The sequence below is a fragment of the Ostrea edulis genome, chromosome 7 (assembly GCF_947568905.1).
Source record: "Ostrea edulis chromosome 7, xbOstEdul1.1, whole genome shotgun sequence".
Lineage (NCBI taxonomy): Eukaryota > Metazoa > Mollusca > Bivalvia > Ostreida > Ostreidae > Ostrea > Ostrea edulis.
The window spans coordinates 6,246,035-6,264,441 of record NC_079170.1 but is presented as its reverse complement, the minus strand read 5'-3'; the positions used below and the strand labels follow the sequence as shown (position 1 = coordinate 6,264,441).

The 18,407-nt window shown below is 36.5% G+C and overlaps 3 protein-coding genes across 3 annotated transcripts; 2 read left to right on the top strand and 1 right to left on the bottom strand.

Moving 5' to 3' along the window:
• Nucleotides 1-191: 191 nt before the first annotated feature.
• LOC125656780 (uncharacterized) lies at nt 192-2,701 on the top strand (the record flags this gene model as incomplete). The annotated part of the gene is made up of 4 exons (XM_048887363.2): nt 192-303; nt 533-635; nt 1,315-1,566; nt 2,331-2,701. Coding segments are annotated over 4 exons (813 nt in total), but the record flags the coding sequence as incomplete, so codon positions are not given.
• Nucleotides 2,702-3,015: 314 nt separating this feature from the next.
• On the top strand, nt 3,016-7,803 carry LOC125654929 (uncharacterized). The gene is made up of 8 exons (XM_056142925.1): nt 3,016-3,209; nt 3,859-3,997; nt 4,194-4,273; nt 4,428-4,499; nt 4,703-4,774; nt 4,979-5,050; nt 5,255-5,305; nt 5,349-7,803. The coding sequence occupies exons 1-8, from the start codon at nt 3,159-3,161 to the stop codon at nt 5,610-5,612; spliced, it is 801 nt and encodes a 266-aa protein (XP_055998900.1). The 5' UTR covers nt 3,016-3,158; the 3' UTR covers nt 5,613-7,803.
• Nucleotides 7,804-16,419: 8,616 nt separating this feature from the next.
• On the bottom strand, nt 16,420-18,407 carry LOC125655464 (uncharacterized). Its single transcript, XM_048885768.2, has 3 exons — nt 18,255-18,407; nt 17,702-17,882; nt 16,420-17,268 (listed from the first exon to the last, which is right to left on the bottom strand). Exons 1-3 carry the CDS (start codon nt 18,382-18,384, stop codon nt 17,115-17,117), a joined length of 465 nt encoding a protein of 154 aa, XP_048741725.1. The 5' UTR covers nt 18,385-18,407; the 3' UTR covers nt 16,420-17,114.

The following is an 18,407-nucleotide window of genomic DNA, read 5'->3' as shown; positions in this document are numbered from 1 at the left end:
TCTGTTCTCATACTTTATATATAATTCAGAAATAGACATAGAAATATCTAAACCAGTAATATAATAAAAATATCACATAAGTTGATTGAGTTTTATTTGTGAAAATAAGCTTTTTGTAATTCCACACAACACATTTATAAAATAGTTTGATTTAATTAAATGCATTATGGGGGAAAAATGTATTCTTTTCCGAACTCTCTTTAAGGTATTATGAGAATATTGTGCTACAGTTTGCAGATGGGATTCACCCAGACATCTCCATAGTGGTTAACAGAAATGATGCCAGAAGGATAAGGGATGGAGGTTAACTAATATAATGCGAGATTTTACATTTTGATATTGTTTTTATTGCATGTATAGTCTCTCTTTGGGGTGTATGTTTATGTGTGCTGTGATCAATGTCGTGAAAATGTTATAATTTCTCTTCCTTTTTAATTCATATTATATCGATCATAAAATTTTAATAATATAAAGAAAATTAATGAATAAAGTACGAATGATAATGTATATATAATAAGGAATATTGTTGCAGATATGGAGTTCATTGAGACCATTAAAAAGAGATGGTTGGAGACTAACACTGCCCCAGTCGCAGAAATAACTGATGGTAAAATGTTAGATTTCAGGGTTCTTTTGTAAAGATGGTTACCAGTGTACAAATATCAGTAATGTGGATAGTCATGTACATTTCTGAAATACGTGTACATCGGCATGTCTGCACTTATGAAAAACAATACTACATGTATAGTGACAATTTCTACATTTCAATAAGTGGTACAAAACTTATGAACTTTTACCAACCAAGTTTGTTTCAATGATATGATATATATATATATACATACACACACATAATATTTGGTCATAAACATGGGATTTCAGAAGATAGCAGTGAAAAAAGTAGCACGATGTGCAGGGCACAGGAAAATGAAGATGAAAAAGAACCTACAGAAAAACAAGGTTACTAACTAAACTGTAGAAAAGAAATAATTTAATGTAAATATCTCTGTGTTGTTGCTACACTTCAGTTTATGAATGCACGTTGTTTACACCCTGTTTTGTGTTTGTTAAAAAACCTGCATTGTCAGTCCTGTAAATGTCTTTGTGATGTTGCTACACTTAGTTTACACCCTGTCTTTGTGTCTGTTAAAAAACCTGTGTTTGTGTATCTAACGGTCATTTTATGGAGACTTGTGGGTTCGAATCCCACTACTACTTCCTGTTTCAAAGTAGTATCTTACTCTTGGACAGGTCACCATGAATTTATTAACTGCATTGTCAGTCCTGTAAATGTCTCTGTGATGTTTCTACACTTAGTTTACACCCTGTCTTTGTGTCTGTTAAAAAACCTGTGTTTGTGTATCTAACGGTCATTTTAGAGCCACTGAAATGGAGCCATGAGGCTGTGTTATTGCTGATTTCCTTGAAGCAAGGAAACATGGAGCTTTTCTCGAGTAATTTGACTACGCAAAAGCAGGCGTGGAGGAAAATAGCTAAGGACATGAAGACGCATGGATATGTGTTTTCTGGTGAAGACTGTGATAAGAAATTTAGGTCATTGAAAAATAGGCAAGTACCAATGGATTTAACTGAATTGTGTCTTTTTATTAGCTCACCTAAACCAAAGGCTCAGGGCACATATTCACACAATATCTTACGACTAAGATGAAAAAAAGAATTCTGTCTGATAATAAAATACCAATCACAAGGATATAAGTATGTATTCAACTTTTACAAACCATGGATGTTACGTACTTTACATATTAATTAAGAAAGTCTACAAGAAATGAAAAATTTTGATCTTCGTCGTAAGATATTCTGTGAATAACAGACCAGGATCGAAATGTGTTCATTGTCTGTCATCATTGTCATTGTAGTTGTCATAAGCTTTTCACATTTTCCTCTTCTTCTCCAGGACTACTGGGCCAATTTCAGCCCAACTTGGCACAAGCATCCTTGGGTGAAGGGGATTCATGTTTGTTCAATAGTAGGGCCATGCCCCCTTCAAAGGGTAGATAATCACAAAAATAGGGTGGGTCATTTAAAAATCTTCTCGAGAACCAATGGACCAGAAGAGTTTTCATTTACATGAAAGTTTCCCTTCAGACATAGCACAGATTTAAGTGTGTGAAACTCATGGCCGCTAGGGGTTAGGTAGGGGCCACAATAGGAATCAAAGTTTTCCGCGTTGATATGAATAGGGAAAATCTTTAGATATGGGCCAAGGTAACTCAGGTGAGTGATGTGGCCCATGGGCCTATTGACCTTGTTTATTGTTCTTTGTTGCTGTAATATAGTGAATTGGATATAACAGGTGTATATTCTGATTTTAGGTACAAGATAATCAAAGAAAGAAATAACAAAACAGGTTGTGATCGCCAGGCATGGCAGTACTTTACTGCCATGGATGAAATGTACAAAGGTGATCCTGCGGTGCAGCCGGTGTCTGCAGCTTCGTCGTTATGCCATACCATAATGGCTAGCAGCACAACATCAAAGAAAGCTCCATCCTCTCCAAAGAAACGAAAAGTTGACAAAGAACCCAGCTGGGTAAAAGATTACAGAAATGAGATCAGAGAAATGCATTTGGAGAGAATGGAGCTAGATAAAGAGAGGATGAAGCTGGAGGAAAGAAGAGTGCAGGCTCTTGAACAGTTAGCAAGTGCTTTTAAAAAATGAAAACATCATAATGTTCAAAAACTAAAACAAATTTATGAAATGAATTTTAATTAACAGGTATTAAATTCTCTACTTAACCTGTTCTGATTTATAATTGCATAAATGCAATTTTGAAACTACAAGATCACAAAAATTGAAGTATTTGAAAATTTATTTTTTATACTGTTTCATAGCTGATACTTTCGCAAGGTGGCGCTCCGAACGAATTCTAGTCAACTCGGCCCCTGGTAAAGTCGGCCCCTGGTGAACTCGGCACTTAGTGAATTCGGCACTTGGTTAACTTGGCACTTAGTGAATTCGGCACTTTTTTTATGAATATAAGAATAATGTGTATACTGAACGAATTTCTAGTCAACTCGGCCCAGTCCGAATTCACTAGGTGCCGAGTTCACCAAGTGCCGAATTAACCTTTTTTTAAGTGACGAATTAACTAGGTGGCGCTCCGAACAATCGCAATTTTGGCGGGAATCCAGACCAGCAAGATGTCTACGTGTTTGGTTCCATACCCGAGGTTCGGGGACTGGCCGGGGCAGGTAAATGTTGTTTTTAAACCGTTGATACATGTGGGAATGCCGTTGATACCTATATTTCTAGTGGTGAATTCGGCACTTGTATCATCGGATATGTATCATCGAATATATATTCGACCCCCATTTTCATTTGCTTGTCTGTTAGATAATGAATTGCAATAATCAGGATCTTTAACATCTTAACCCCTTAATCCCCAGAGATTTTAATTGGATTTTTTAAGATAACTACATGCTTTATTCAAACTACTATAACTTTTTACTTGTAAAAGCAATTAAATTCATCCAAATAACTTTTTTTTCCAGTTTATTATGGAGAATTCAAAAAAAGTTAAATGTAATTAAATATGTACACCAAGTATACCCTATGTATCACCGGTTATATATGGTCCAATGTAGATACCTCTGTGGCTTTGTTTAATTTAATTTTAAATACAATGGGAGATAACTCTAATAATTTCTATGCTGTAACACACACAAAAAAAACTGTTTGTCTCCCTTAGATCGTTCATGTGACTGGACTCCAGAGAATCTATACATTGTATTGTAATTTATTTTTCCTGTATTTTAAATCAATATGTAATGTTTATACACATAAACCCGCAAGGGTCCATGATTGGTTAATAAAATTATTCTATTTTTACTTCATTTGCAGATCGTGGAGATTATGCCGGGTCACCAACTGCGTGTGGCTTTGTTTCCTTCACTGGAGGAAACAATTGTGTGCCAGCGTGACGTGATCAAAGACCTTCCAGCCAAGGCGCCGAAGACCTGGAAAAAAGGCAGCCTTTATGGTACGTCAAAACTTCTGAAATAAACATTGGCCCAATTATAATGTTGGGTAGATGTTAGGTTAGGTTAATGTTGGGTTCGAATCCTGCCGACTGCGGGAATTGTTTTCTTTTTTCAACATATTTAACCAAACGGGACTGCAGAATTAACCAACTTTATATACGTACATGTAGATCTACTCAATTGAACATTGGACAGTCTTGAACATTCGACTAATTGAGATTTTTTTGCAGGCTGCTGCAGCAAAGGTCCAGACCTCCTCCTCCAAAAAAGGAAAGGTAAGAACCCAACCTAATTTGTCTGGCTATGAAACCCTAAACACCAACATTTATTTTTGTTGGCCTTACCGGCCCAAAACGCAGTGTATCATCAGTAGTGTATCTATTGGATATTTGAGTATTGAACATTCGACTAATTGAGATTTTTTTGGAGGCTGCCGCAGCAAAGGTCCAGTCCAAGGACGTAGGAAGCGGGCCCAAAGCCTCCACTTCCAAAAAAAGAAAGGTGAGAATTAACCCAACACAACTTTGTGTAGGCAATTAATGATACGTGAGAATTAACCCAACCTAATTTGTTTTACTATGAAACCCTAAACACCAACATTTATTTTTGTTGGCCTTACCGGCCCAGAACGCAGTGTATCATCAGTAGTGTATCTATTGGATATTTGAGTATTGAACATTCGACTAATTGAGATTTTTTTGCAGGCTGCCGCAGCAAAGGTCCAGTTCAAGGACGTAGGAAGCGGGCCCAAAGCCTCCACCTCCAAAAAAAGAAAGGTGAGAATTAACCCAACACAACTTTGTGTAGGCAATTAATGATACGTGAGAATTAACCCAACCTAATTTGTTTGGCTATGAAACCCTAAACACCAACATTTATTTTTGTTGGCCTTACCGGCCCAGAACGCAGTGTATCATCAGTAGTGTATCTATTGGATATTTGAGTATTGAACATTCAACTAATTGAGCTGTTTTTTGGAGGCTGCCGCAGCAAAGGTCCAGTCCAAGGACGTAGGAACCGGGCCCAAAACCTCCACTTCCAAAAAAAGAAAGGTGAGAATTAACCCAACACAACTTTGTGTAGGCAATTAATGATATGTGAGAATTAACCCAACCTAATTTGTTTGGCTATGAAACCCTAAACACCAACATTTATTTTTGTTGGCCTTACCGGCCCAGAACGCAGTGTATCATCAGTAGTGTATCTATTGGATATTTGAGTATTGAACATTCGACTAATTGAGATGTTTTTTGCAGGCTGAGGAGTCCAAGGACCTAGGAAGCAGGCCCAAAGCCTCCTCCTCCAAAGTAACAAGGGTTCTTTCCCTCAACATGTACGGGGACATGCTAGGCAGTAAATAAGCAGAAGGGCCAAGATCAGAGAAGGACAACCGCCAGCAGATTCGGACTTAAGAACTTTATTGACTGTTCATGGAGAACCTTGCTCAAAAAAATGTATTTAGAGCATTCAGGCGTGACTTGCATCTGCACATGTAATGGCCGACCTATTAGTAGTGCACAAGCACTAATAAAACACATCGAGCGAAACCATTATGTAGGAGACTGTGTGGTGTTGGGCGAGGAGGACATCAGCATTGTACCACCTCCACAGTAGAATGACTGACTGAAAAGTTTGGGCACATGGCAAGTTCTGCGATCTATGGACACTACTACTACAATCTACTAGTATATCTGGGAGGGACTGGGAAATTTCAAGGGCAAGGCTTTATATAATTCTTGTGTACAGTTATCGCTTTTACCTTTTTAGCTCACCTGAACCGAAGGTTCAAGTGAGCTATTCTCATCACATTTTGTCCGGCGTCCGTCTGTGCGTCCGTCTGTCTGTCTGTCCGTAAACTTTTCACATTTTCGACTTCTCCAGAACCACTGGGCCAATTTCAACCTAACTTGACCAAAAGCATCCTTGGGTGAAGGGCTTTCAAGTTTGTTCAAATGAAGGGCCATGTCCCTTTCAAAGGGGAGATAATCACAAAAATAGGGTGGGGTCATTTAAAAATCTTCTTCTCAAGAACCACTAAGCCAGAAAAGCTGAGATTTACATGAAAGCTTCCTGACATAATGCAGATTCAAGTTTGTTCAAATCATGGGCCCCTGGGGTGGGATGGGGCCACAATAGGGGATCAAAGTTTTACATACAAATATATAGGAAAAACTCATGGGCCCCGGGGGTTGGATGGGGCCACAATAGGGGATCAAAGTTTTACATACAAATATATAGGAAAAATCTTTAAAAATCTTCTTCTCAAGAACCACTGAGTCAGAAAAGCTGATTTTTACATGAAAACTTTCTGACATAGTGCAGATTCAAGTTTGTTCAAATCATGGCCCCCGGGGATAGGATGGGGCCCCAAGGGGGGAGCAAAGTTTTGCACACAAATATATAGGGAAAAACTTTAAAAATCTTCTCAAGAACCACTAAGCCAGAAAAGCTGAGATTTACATGAAAGCTTTCTGACATAATGCAGATTCAAGTTTGTTCAAATCAAGGCCCCCGGGGGTTGGATGGGGCCACAATAGGGGATCAAAGTTCTACATACAAATATATAGGAAAAATCTTCTTCTCAAGAACAACTGAGCCAGAAAAGCTGATTTTTACATGAAAACTTTCTGACATAGTGCAGATTCAAGTTTGTTCAAATCATGGCCCCCGGAGGTAGGATGGGGCCACAAGGGAGGATCAAAGTTTTACATACAAATATATAGGGGAAAACTTTAAAAATCTTCTTCTCAAGAACCACTAAGCCAGAAAAGCTGAGATTTACATGAAAGCTTCCTGACATAATGCAGATTCAAGTTTGTTCAAATCATGGGCCCCTGGGGTGGGATGGGGCCACAATAGGGGATCAAAGTTTTACATACAAATAGATAGGAAAAAATCATGGGCCCCGAGAGTTGGATGGGGCCACAATAGGGAATCAAAGTTTTACATACAAATATATAGGAAAAATCTTTAAAAATCTTCTTCTCAAGAACCACTGAGTCAGAAAAGCTGATTTTTACATGAAAACTTTCTGACATAGTGCAGATTCAAGTTTGTTCAAATCATGCCCCCCGGGGATAGGATGGGGCCCCAAGGGGGGATCAAAGTTTTGCACACAAATATATAGGGAAAAACTTTAAAAATCTTCTTCTCAAGAACCACTAAGCCAGAAAAGCTGAGATTTACATGAAAGCTTCCTGACATAATGCAGATTCAAGTTTGTTCAAATCAAGGTCCCCGGGGGTTGGATGGGGCCACAATAGGGGATCAAAGTTTTACATACAAATATATAGTTAAAATCTTTTTTTCAATAACCACTGAGTCAGAAAAGCTGATATTTACATGAAAACTTTCTGACATAGTGCAGATTCAAGTTTGTTCAAATCATGGCCCCCGGGGGTAGGATGGGGCCACAAGGGGGGATCAAAGTTTTACATACAAATATATAGGGAAAAACTTTAAAAATCTTCTTCTCAAGAACCACTAAGCCAGAAAAGCTGAGATTTACATGAAAGCTTCCTGACATAATGCAGATTCAAGTTTGTTCAAATCATGGGCTCCGGGGGTTGGATGGGGCCACAATAGGGGATCAAAGTTTTACATACAAATATATAGGAAAAATCTTCTTCTCAAGAACCACTGAGCCAGAAAAGCTGATTTTTACATGAAAACTTTTTGACATAGTGCAGATTCAAGTTTGTTCAAATCATGGCCCCTGGGGGTAGGATGCGGCCACAAGGGGGATCAAAGTTTTACATACAAATATAAAGTTAAAATCTTTTTTTCAATAACCACTGAGTCAGAAAAGCTGATATTTACAAGAAAACTTTCTGACATAGTGAAGATTCAAGTTTGTTCAAATCATGGCCCCCGGGGGGTAGGATGGGGCCATAAGTGGGGGGGGGGGGGGGGTCAAAGTTTTACATACAAATATAGGAAAAAGCTTTAAAAATCTTCTTCTCAAGAACCATTGGGCCAAAGAAGTTGACATTTACATGAAAGCTTTCTGACATAGTGTAGATTCAGTTTGCAAAAACCATGGCCTCCAGGGGTAGATTGGGGCCATAATAGGGACTACGGTTTTACATGCAAATATATATGGAAAGTCTTCTGATATGGACCAAGGTGACCCAGGTGAGTGATGTGGTCCATGGGCCTCTTGTTTGTTTTTCTTGAAGACGCCGACTTCTTAGGTGGGGGAGAGAGAGACTTCAACTTCAGAGACCAGTCCGCCGCCTCCCCCACCTAAGAAGTCGGTGTCTTCATATAGTTATATAGTTAAAAATGTATATAGCCAGATAGGCATATAGTTATTATATACATATACAGTAATTACTATAGACTGGTCTATAATGTTAAAAGCAGTTGTCGGTTTTTCTTGTATATTATTGTGCATTTACATGTATTTTGGAACTTGTTTAATTGCCTGTGTTAAATGTTAAACAGAAAATATTAATAAAGATTTACTGTATGCTGACCGTGATAAGCAACGGGTTAAGTCTGGTCTTTCTTATTCTCTCACATGTATACACAGTACACAATTACTTTTATGACTTTGTTTTATTATGTAGCGATGGATGTCAAAATGCTGACCTGCCTAGAGCAAATCAAAGGACAATGTTGCACAATATGATCAAATGTTTGAGGTTAAGACAACAACAACACTTCCAGATGTTATGTTCTAATTAACACATAAAGGTTGGATACAAAATTAATAATTTGAGCACATACATATATGCAGGTAAAGAGCTTAGGAACAATTGGAGGGGAGAATGTCAGATCTGCAACCAGAAGAATCCTGTCATACCTTTTTTCAACTGCCCTTGCAGTGAGAGTTAACTGAAAGGAAAGGAAGGGGAAATGGCATTTTCCACGTTCAAGATCAAAGATGATACAGGTCGTATACTTCGTGTACAAAATTTGATGTATACATTGGACGATATATAACCGGTGATACATAGGGCATACTTGGTGTACACGGCCTATACGCTTTGTTCCTTGAGTATACTTGGTGTACACGGCCTATACGCTTTGTACGTTGGGCATACGCCCTGTACAGGTCGTATATTTCGTGCACAAAATTTGATGTATACATTGGACGATATATAACCGGTGATACATAGGGCATACTTGGTGTACACGGCCTATACGCTTTGTTCCTTGAGTATACTTGGTGTACACGGCCTATACGCTTTGTACGTTGGGCATACGCCCTGTACAGGTCGTACACTTCGCGTACAAAATTTGGTGTATACATTGGACCATATATAACCGGTGATACATTGGTTTTACTTGGTGTAGACGGCCTATATGCTTTGTGCGTTGGGCATACGCCCTGTACAGGTCGTATATTTCGTGTACAAAAGTTGGTATATACATTGGACCATATATAACGGCCTATACGCTTTGTACGTTGGGCATATGCCCTGAACAGGTCGTATACATTGGACCATATATAACCGGTGATACATTGGTTATACTGGGTGTACGGTTATATATGGTCCAATGTGTACACGAAATTTTGTACACGAAGTATACGACCTGTACATGGCGTATGCCCAACGTACATAGCGTATAGGCCATGTACACCAAGTATACTCAAGGTACAAAGCGTACAAAGCGTATAGGCCGTGTACACCAAGTATGCCCTATGTATCACCGGTTATATATGATCCAATGTATACACCAAATTTTGTACACGAAATATACGACCTGTACAGGGCGTATGCCCAACGTACAAAGTGTATAGGCCGGTACAAAGTGTATAGTCCGTGTACACCGAGTATACCCTTTGTACGTTGAGCATACGCCCTGTACAGGTCGTATACTTTGTGTACAGGGCGTATGCTCAATGTACAAAGCGTATAGGCTGTGTACACCAAGTATACTCAAGGTACAGAGCGTATAGGCCGTGTACACCAAGTATAATACGCTTTGTACGTTGGGCATACGCCCTGTACAGGTCGTATATTTCGCGTACAAAATTGGGTGTATACATTGGACCATGTATAACCGGTGATACGTTGGTTATACTTGGTGTACACGGCCTTTATTAATCACTCTCGATTTATTTGGGAGTCCGTGCTGTCTCAAGCTTGACATTTTCTCCTGATTTGGTCCTCTCCTTTGGATTGTGAATTTTGCCTAATGACAGACGGTTGTTTCTAATTTCATACTTCAATTGAATTGTGAAATAAAAAATAAATTATGTGTCCATGTCCTTGTGGGGTTTGGTATTTATTGACTTGCCAGTTTAAGTCATTGAATCTGGATTTGTTGTCCATGTCTTAAACTGGCAAGTCAATAAATTTGAAAGTTATTATATCTGGATTTGTGGGGTTGGGTATCTAGTGAGAGGCTGTGATTGACCAAATACAGCCCTCCAAACAGATGAAACGTTTGTTGGATTTTGCACCAAGACATTAACATATTTACACTATATGCACAAGTTTTTATTCAAATTATTTGCTGGCGGTGATCATTGGCCGGGAATGTGCTGGCAGTATATTTTCAGACAAATTCTTTTTTGGTCCCTTTTCTTGTTTTTCCTATCATTACAGCATTTATTTGGTATAAACCAAATTTGTCTAATTGGTTGCCATTAATTTCTCTGTCTCTGACTGCTTTAACGATATTAATATTATTAATATTATTCCTCGACATCCTGTTAATTTCTAATTTTAAATAAATAATAACTGGATATATATACATGGGATTGAAAATTCACAATGAAAATTTCCACTTAAAGTCTAACATTTCTCCTAGCTAAAATTAACTTTTCGCAAAGTTTTTAGACAGTTTACCGGGTTAAATTATGTCTCGGGCCGCCATAAAACTAAAAAAAAATCGGATTTACGGCTGCTGACCAAAATAGCGTTTTAAAACAAAAATCACGTCTACGGAAAATATTATTTATAGTCTTATCCTTTAAGCAATTATTTTTGAATCTTATGTATTATCTAGAACTAACCTTGTACTTAAAGTCTCAACAATAATTTTTATTTTAAATATCATAGATTTTTTTTTATAGTATTTCCCTATATGACCGTATTTTACCCGGTATACCGGCATTTTTTAAGCTTTTCAGCAGCGGGAAGAAATATATAAAGTTTATACAGATATATAAGATAAATATATTATTTATACTAGCTAAAATCAACCTTTTGCTAAGTTTTTAAACAGTTTACCGGGTTAAATTATGTCTCGGGCCGCCATAAAACAAAAAAATCGGATTTACGGCGGCTGACAAAAATAGGGGTTTAAGGTAACTCCATACTCGCAGTTTTATCTGATACTAGTTTAAAATGTGTATTTATTTCCATTCATTAAAGTTAAAACTAACAAATTATCAAATAAAATACATAGGTCATCACACTTTTTAAGATGTGAGACGTACATAAACAGAATCCTATATCACCGTCAGAAAATTGCAATTTTCCTTAAACAGTGTTATCAAAATTCCATACAAACTGGTTATGGCGATATAATAGCATTCATAACAATTTCATGAAACTGTATCTTCACAAAAATATACAAAATGTCTGTAAAAAATACAGAAAATCATCGCATAATAGACTTGATAAAGAAATCAATAGAAACAGAGTGATTGCCCTTGGATTCAATATTTTGAAACGTATCATTGATTATTCATCTATAACTTAGACTTTTGAAATATTTTATTTTTAACAAGATTTTTTACAATAACTATAGGAAAAGACTCCAACAAAATTTATGTTCGTATCATACATAAATCTAAATAAATCATTGATTATGCAAAATCTGATGACATCACAGGAGGGTGGAGTTACTTTAAAACAAAAAAAACACGTCTACGGAAACTATTATTTACAGTCTTATCCTTTAAGCAATAACTTTGAAACTTGTGTATTATCTAGAACTAACCTTGTACTTAAAGTATCAACAATAATTTTTATTTTAAATATCATAGATTTTTTTAATAGTATTTACCTATATGACAGTATTTCACCCGGTATACGGTATTTCAGCAGCGGAAAGAAATATATAAAGTTTCTACAGATATGATAAATATATTATTTATACTAGCTAATATCAACCTTTTGCTAAGTTTTTAGACAGTTTACGGGATTTAATTATGTCACGGGCCCCCATAAAACATACATACATACATACATACATACATGCAAACTTTCATGCATACATATTACAAGTATTTGTACTTTTAATGAACGTGAGAAAAATTTCATTAAAAGTACAAATACTTGTTGTTGACTATGTAATTGGTATTTCCTGTGAAACTGACATCGTTGTATTCATATATCCTCTGAGATAATGTCATTGTCATAATTTGTTTACAATTCTGCCAATAATACTGTCCCTGGCCCCAAAACTCGGCAAAAGGCGATGCGTATCAAAATATATATTCGGCAAAATACGGTAAATCATCGTAAATGTGATTATCTATATCTGACTGTAGAACGAAAACATAACAAACTGAACGTGCGTTCCTCGTCTCACCCCGGTAGATTCCCACAGAAATAGTCACATGGTTCAAGCTTTGACACACTTTCAAAGAGGCATCGACGGGGAATATGATTGGTCGTACATTTTCAAATATTTACTATGCTTTTCCAACCTAAGAAAGCGAGATATTACTTTCTTCACTACGAAATATTTACTTACAAGTTATTTGCTTCATGTTTACGAATCTATTTTTGTAATTGTTATATTTATACACACGTACAATCGCCTGCAATCTCTCACCAGAGGGCGTTACGCTACGCTCCACAACACCTCTGTTATCGTCTAATTTACAAGAATTTTGTAAAACAGAGCGTCTTTGAAAATAAAATAAATCTGCATCATTTTCATAAATAAAACATACATTTATGAGTTAAAAACACATTGGTAGGTATCGAAACGCTGTATTACGTTAGTGCAACCTTCATTTTTATGGAACTATTTTGTCTTGTCAAATGTATTATTTCACTTTCACTTCGTAACTATGGACTCTACATTAAAAAAAAAACTAGCGAGATTATAATGATGAAAATCTGACATTGCACAAAGAACAGAAACGTGCCTTTCTGTTGGAGTCAAAGACGTCATTTTGTCCGAGCGATATCATGTGTTTAGCCGAACTATTTATCAGACGATAACAGAGGTGAAAGTGAAGCTTGCGTAGCGCGCCCTCTGGTGAGAGAATGAATCGCCTGTTGCTTACATCGCATGCATGTATTCATGCGCACTATATTTAGTTTCTTTAAACGTATTGAGGAGACTCATTTAAATTACATTGTTATATGAATGTCAACATACATGTATGATATGTCTTCAAAACTTAATAAAGCTGTTCAAAAAGCAAATGAACAATTTTTGAAGATCTTTGTGCATGGGATTTATTTGCTGTCGGTGTAAGAATAAACAGAGAGTTTGTGATACGCGATGAATCCGCACGCTGTTGATAGCAAGGAGCATCTCGCTTCGCGAGCCGACTAAAAAAAAATGTACAATTACATGAACAATACTAAAGAAGGATAATTCAAAATATTGTCTTTATATTAGCTGAAAAATACATATATAGAGTAATGCAAAAATCAAGAAGGGGAAAATCACTTTGTAGATATTTACTATGATATCCCCCTCCCCATCTAATTTTATTTCCTAGAAAATAAATTGCCCTGAAATAGGTTATTTCTTTTTTAATTGAAAAAAATGCCCACCCCAGAATCAAATGTGTGTCCCCTTTCTTGATAAAAAAAAAAAAGTAGTAGAAATATCTCATTTCCAAACCTTTGATCCACCCCTCCTATTTTTAAAATTGTCTCTGTTATGGTTATACATGTAATTGTATTTTCTTATCCTTATGAATTCATAAATTTTGTACATGAGGATCACAACCTATGCACTTATTCAACAAGAAATGTATACATTGCCTTAATAAATTTTATTTATATATTGGGGAAAAAAAAAACCCATGGGAATCATTTTCAATTGCAGGGAATTTCGTAAACGAGAGACTTAAATAAACTTTTCTGGTAAACTTTTTTTCCATGCAAAAGTACCACCTAGTACCTCATCTACGCAATATCGAGCTGTCTTGCAGTGAATATTGCAGATGTATTTTTTTTTTTACACATGTTTCTTTACTTTGTTCACTGACAACAAGCAGAAATCACATAAATTGCAATATAAATGTTGATAAGTTGAGTACCTTTAAAAAACAAAACCTCGTCACTCGTACATTTCTTACATGTGTTATATTTTTAGAAGTTGGAAAACCCCACATATATGTATTACTTTAATAAAATGATTTGATAGCCTTTTGTCTTTCAAAACTACCGTTACCAGTGGTAACATGTTTTCCTTTAGATATCACATTTATTCTCTTTTCTGTTCAGTTGTTTTCCTCTGCTCTGATTACATATATTTAAAGGCCGAGTTTTTCAACCGGTCGGTTTTCCTCGGGTAAGTTAAGTGTGGGGCGGAGCTAAATTAAGGCAGGTGTGAAGCCCCGTGCCCGAGGAAACCCTGCTAGCTTGTATATACCGTCCCAAATACACAGGATGTTACCTGCATTACCTGTACATTTTTATAAGATTTAAAAATTCATGGTAGTCATTTTTCTTGTGCAGGTTAATCGAAACGCTGATAATTAAATCTAATGAATCACTTGAACATGTAAAAATTAAAGCTCGATAAATTTATCTTATATAAATGAGAACGTTAGCCATTGAAAACGTAGACATAATATTCCTTATTCTAAGTTTTCTTGTATCCATTTGACTGCCTCCGTCAGATTCCCGGTATCCGACGATGGACTGCCAAACATACAGTTTCCGACGTGAGTTCCTGCGTACTGCGGTAAATTTTCTGGCTATGTACAGCTGATGTACCGACCATCGTCCCACGCCCCGTGATGACTACATGTATACACAGGGGCTAAGCCCGTTTTGGGCCCGAACTCTGTGATATCATAAATAGCCCCTGTGAATGTATATATTACAAAACTGCTCAGAAAGTTTCATTCAGTATGAATTAGTTTTTCTGGACGGTACACCAGAATACTCTGGTTACCAAAGTTGTCTGTGTGACTCGTCCATAACGCATGGCCTACAAAAACAGTCAGGACATTCGGATTTTCCGACAGTTCCTTCGATAAATGATCCAGACAAAGAATTCGTTCTTCCTCTGGATCCCAACCATGATACGCAAGAAAGATCCCTTATAACGGCTAACTTCTCTTCCGATAAGGTGACAGTTACATCAATCTAATTAAAACTAGATGTTAGATCCGCTCTCGTACTCGCATACATATGTATGCGAATAAGTGAGCGGATCTAACATCTAATTCTAATACAATTGCAGTTACATGCACGTTTGTCGCTATGTTTCGAGGGAAAATTACGCGTAAATTATATTCTAACAATCCATAATAACTATTATCAATCGTACCCATTCCTAAGCATAACCTACTATATTCTATTATAATTGATGTAATTGTATCTTGAATACATAGTATGCACTGATCGAATTTATTAAAAATGGTGGTGGTTTCGTTGTAAAGCGTGTTTAGGTGGCAGGGGACAGTTTCTTTGGTTTTCAAACATGTGGATAGGGGGTATACACCAAAGTCAGATTATGACAGACTAATGAAAAATCATATTTCCCTTTTATGTCAATACTTGTATTTCTTATTAGTGTAGTTAATAAATTATGACCCTAAATTGCATGTAATCTATAAATACTGGTGCTGATGCACAAAACATGCTCTAAGCAGGTTCCCCTTTTTTGCTTTGATTTTCCCTCATTTGGGCCAATCCGCACCACCCCCACACCATCACAGTACCAAACATGGGGATTTAGTGCTGGAAATAAAATGTCCCTTTTCTCTTAATTAAAGGAAAGCCAGTCCACAAAATGGAAATTCTGAAATCATGTTTGTTAATGGTTTACCTGTTCAATTCTTATATTTATATGATCACCCAAAAGTTATATTGGTCATTGCAATAATGTAAAATATCACACAGTTACTTAGGTACAAGCTGTACATCGAAGTTTGATAACCAGCATGCTACCTTAAACATCTTTCAGGCCAGGGGTGCTAGTGAAAGGGGCATAACATCATCAAATATGTGAAAGTTTTTCACACGTCCAATGCTCCTCTCAAGATGGATCCTAAGTTCTGCAATTTCTTGGTTCTCAAATACCTGATCAGTAGAAAACTGTACCGAGGATCCCATGAAAGGTGGAATGTTTAAATGACATTTTCTTTCCCGTAAAGCCTCTCTGATGGTAAATCCCTTGTCAGCCATAACACTATAATTTTCTTGCAACAAATCTAACAGTCCACTGTTGATAGTGTAACGTTTCTGGGTTCGAAGATGCGGTTGCTCTGTCTGAGCAATTTGAGGAATAATGAAATAAATGATAAAGCTCTCAATCAAGTATTTTAATTAAAAATATGTACAAATATCCTATTCAGTCCTGGAGCGCGTGTGCTTCCTAACTAAGTGAAATAGCATTCACACCTTTCGTAATAAAAACAACAAGGTCTCGAAAGCCTTATATAGGCACGTAAGACTTGTTAACCAAGTTTGATTTCTCACCTAAGCTGTACACAGGACTAACTCTGGTCGACTTCAGTCTGGAACAGACTAAGAGCTCTGATGTCGCTGCTTTTATACCCTAATTAATCACGTAATCCGGGGGATCTAAAGGGTGCAACAAACTGTCTCCACAGACAGAATGGGATAAATTGATTTCGATTCCTACTTTTGTTTCAATAATTATCTGTTTATCAGGTACACGACCACTCCATCCTTCTGATACAAAAGAGATTACACCTGAAGGAGTAATGCCAATAAGGAACTTAAAGGTTGTATGGTGTTTGTAATTTGAAAATGTTGCATTCTGGTTAACTAAGCTGCTAGATCTCTGGACAAAAATTTCGGTACAATCTAAAATGACACGGACAGAGGGATATTTTTTCTTGAAATTTTCTGGCATCGTAAGGTCAACAAGTTCTCTAGATGGGAAGTGATTTAGCATCTTAAGTTCCTCATGTAAAAGACAAATCCAAGTTGTAAAGTATTTAGAATATGTTCCTACTGAGACTCCAACCCTATTGGCAATATTCTATGTAAACAAACCCAGTCTTAACCTTGCAAGCACTGAAAATAATTTGTCCATGAGGGTCAGTGAACCAGTGCTTGCTCTCTTCCTTTCCTGGTACACTGTCTTGGCAGGGCCAGCCCAGTAAACCATTTTCTCTGCCTTTGGTCTCAAAAAGCTGTATAGGAAATGTCAAAGTCTAAGCTAGGTTTCTTTAACTTTCCATTATCATCACCTCACAGTCAATTCGACATATCACCAACATAATGCATCACTATATAATTCTTGACATATCCTGTAGATTGGCAATATATAAGTTGATTGTTAAAGGGAGATAATTTAAATCAGTCTTACAAATGTTAACAACTAGTATTCACATGTTTTGTGCTGCTTTTTTAAAGTATGAGTATTCCTTTTTCATAGCAAAATTCTAACATGTATCACTAATTTCAAGTTTAACCATTGTGACTTCACAGCAGTGTAATATACAAATTTATACAATATGGGTAGTATTCCCTGGATAGAGAAGTAAACGTGATAATGTTCCATACTAAAATTCAAATATATAATATATATATATATATATATATATATATATATATATAACATACTTAAACAGCCAAAGGAACACAGCAAATGTTGGTAACCCTGTGTAGAAATTGGTTTTCTCGTCATCATCTTTGATGTTATTTACATTCCACCGGGCATTATGCAAGTCTTTCTGGCATTTCTCTAGTTCCTTTCCAAGCTGTTCACATTCTTTATACACTGGATCTGGATCTGTTTGAATGCCTACAAAATAATGAATACATGTACCACTTTACATGTATAACTTCTTTCACAACACCAAACGTCATAATAGATTATACGAAATTTAAGAATACATGATGTGACAGACATTCAAATGTTTTCCAATTTTGCCATAAAAGTACATACAGTATAACAAAGAATTACATGCACATACTCCAATTATATCATCTAGACATGACTATAACACATTCATTTATATATTTTTTCTATAAAGTGGAATTTTAAATTGTTCCCCAGAATAATATTTTCTTATTTTATACATACTAGTATACAGAGAAATGCCCATCAAAAAGTTACCTATACATAAATCACTGACTGAAATAATGGAAAGAAATAGCAATATGATAAACTCACTACAATCATGAAAAGTTTTCACATCTGTATCATCCAGATTCATGATTTCTTCTGCCATGTCTGATGTTTCCTCCGGGTCCACATCATTGTCTCCTGCAGCATTAGGTGGCAAGCTGTAATCATTCACCATCAAAGAGGTGCTTCTGAAGTAAA

Coding starts and splice junctions, on each gene's coding strand:
- LOC125655464 (XM_048885768.2), bottom strand. CDS start 18,384: ATGGTGAATGATTACAGCTTGCCACCTAATGCTGCAGGAGACAATGAT. Junction 17,883..18,254: donor GAAAACTTTTCATGATTGTA/GTGAGTTTATCA, acceptor ATTATTTTGTAG/GCATTCAAACAGATCCAGAT. Junction 17,269..17,701: donor GTGTTCCTTTGGCTGTTTAA/GTATGTTATATA, acceptor TTTCCTATACAG/CTTTTTGAGACCAAAGGCAG.
- LOC125654929 (XM_056142925.1), top strand. CDS start 3,159: ATGTCTACGTGTTTGGTTCCATACCCGAGGTTCGGGGACTGGCCGGGG. Junction 4,500..4,702: donor CCACTTCCAAAAAAAGAAAG/GTGAGAATTAAC, acceptor ATTTTTTTGCAG/GCTGCCGCAGCAAAGGTCCA. Junction 5,051..5,254: donor CCACTTCCAAAAAAAGAAAG/GTGAGAATTAAC, acceptor TGTTTTTTGCAG/GCTGAGGAGTCCAAGGACCT.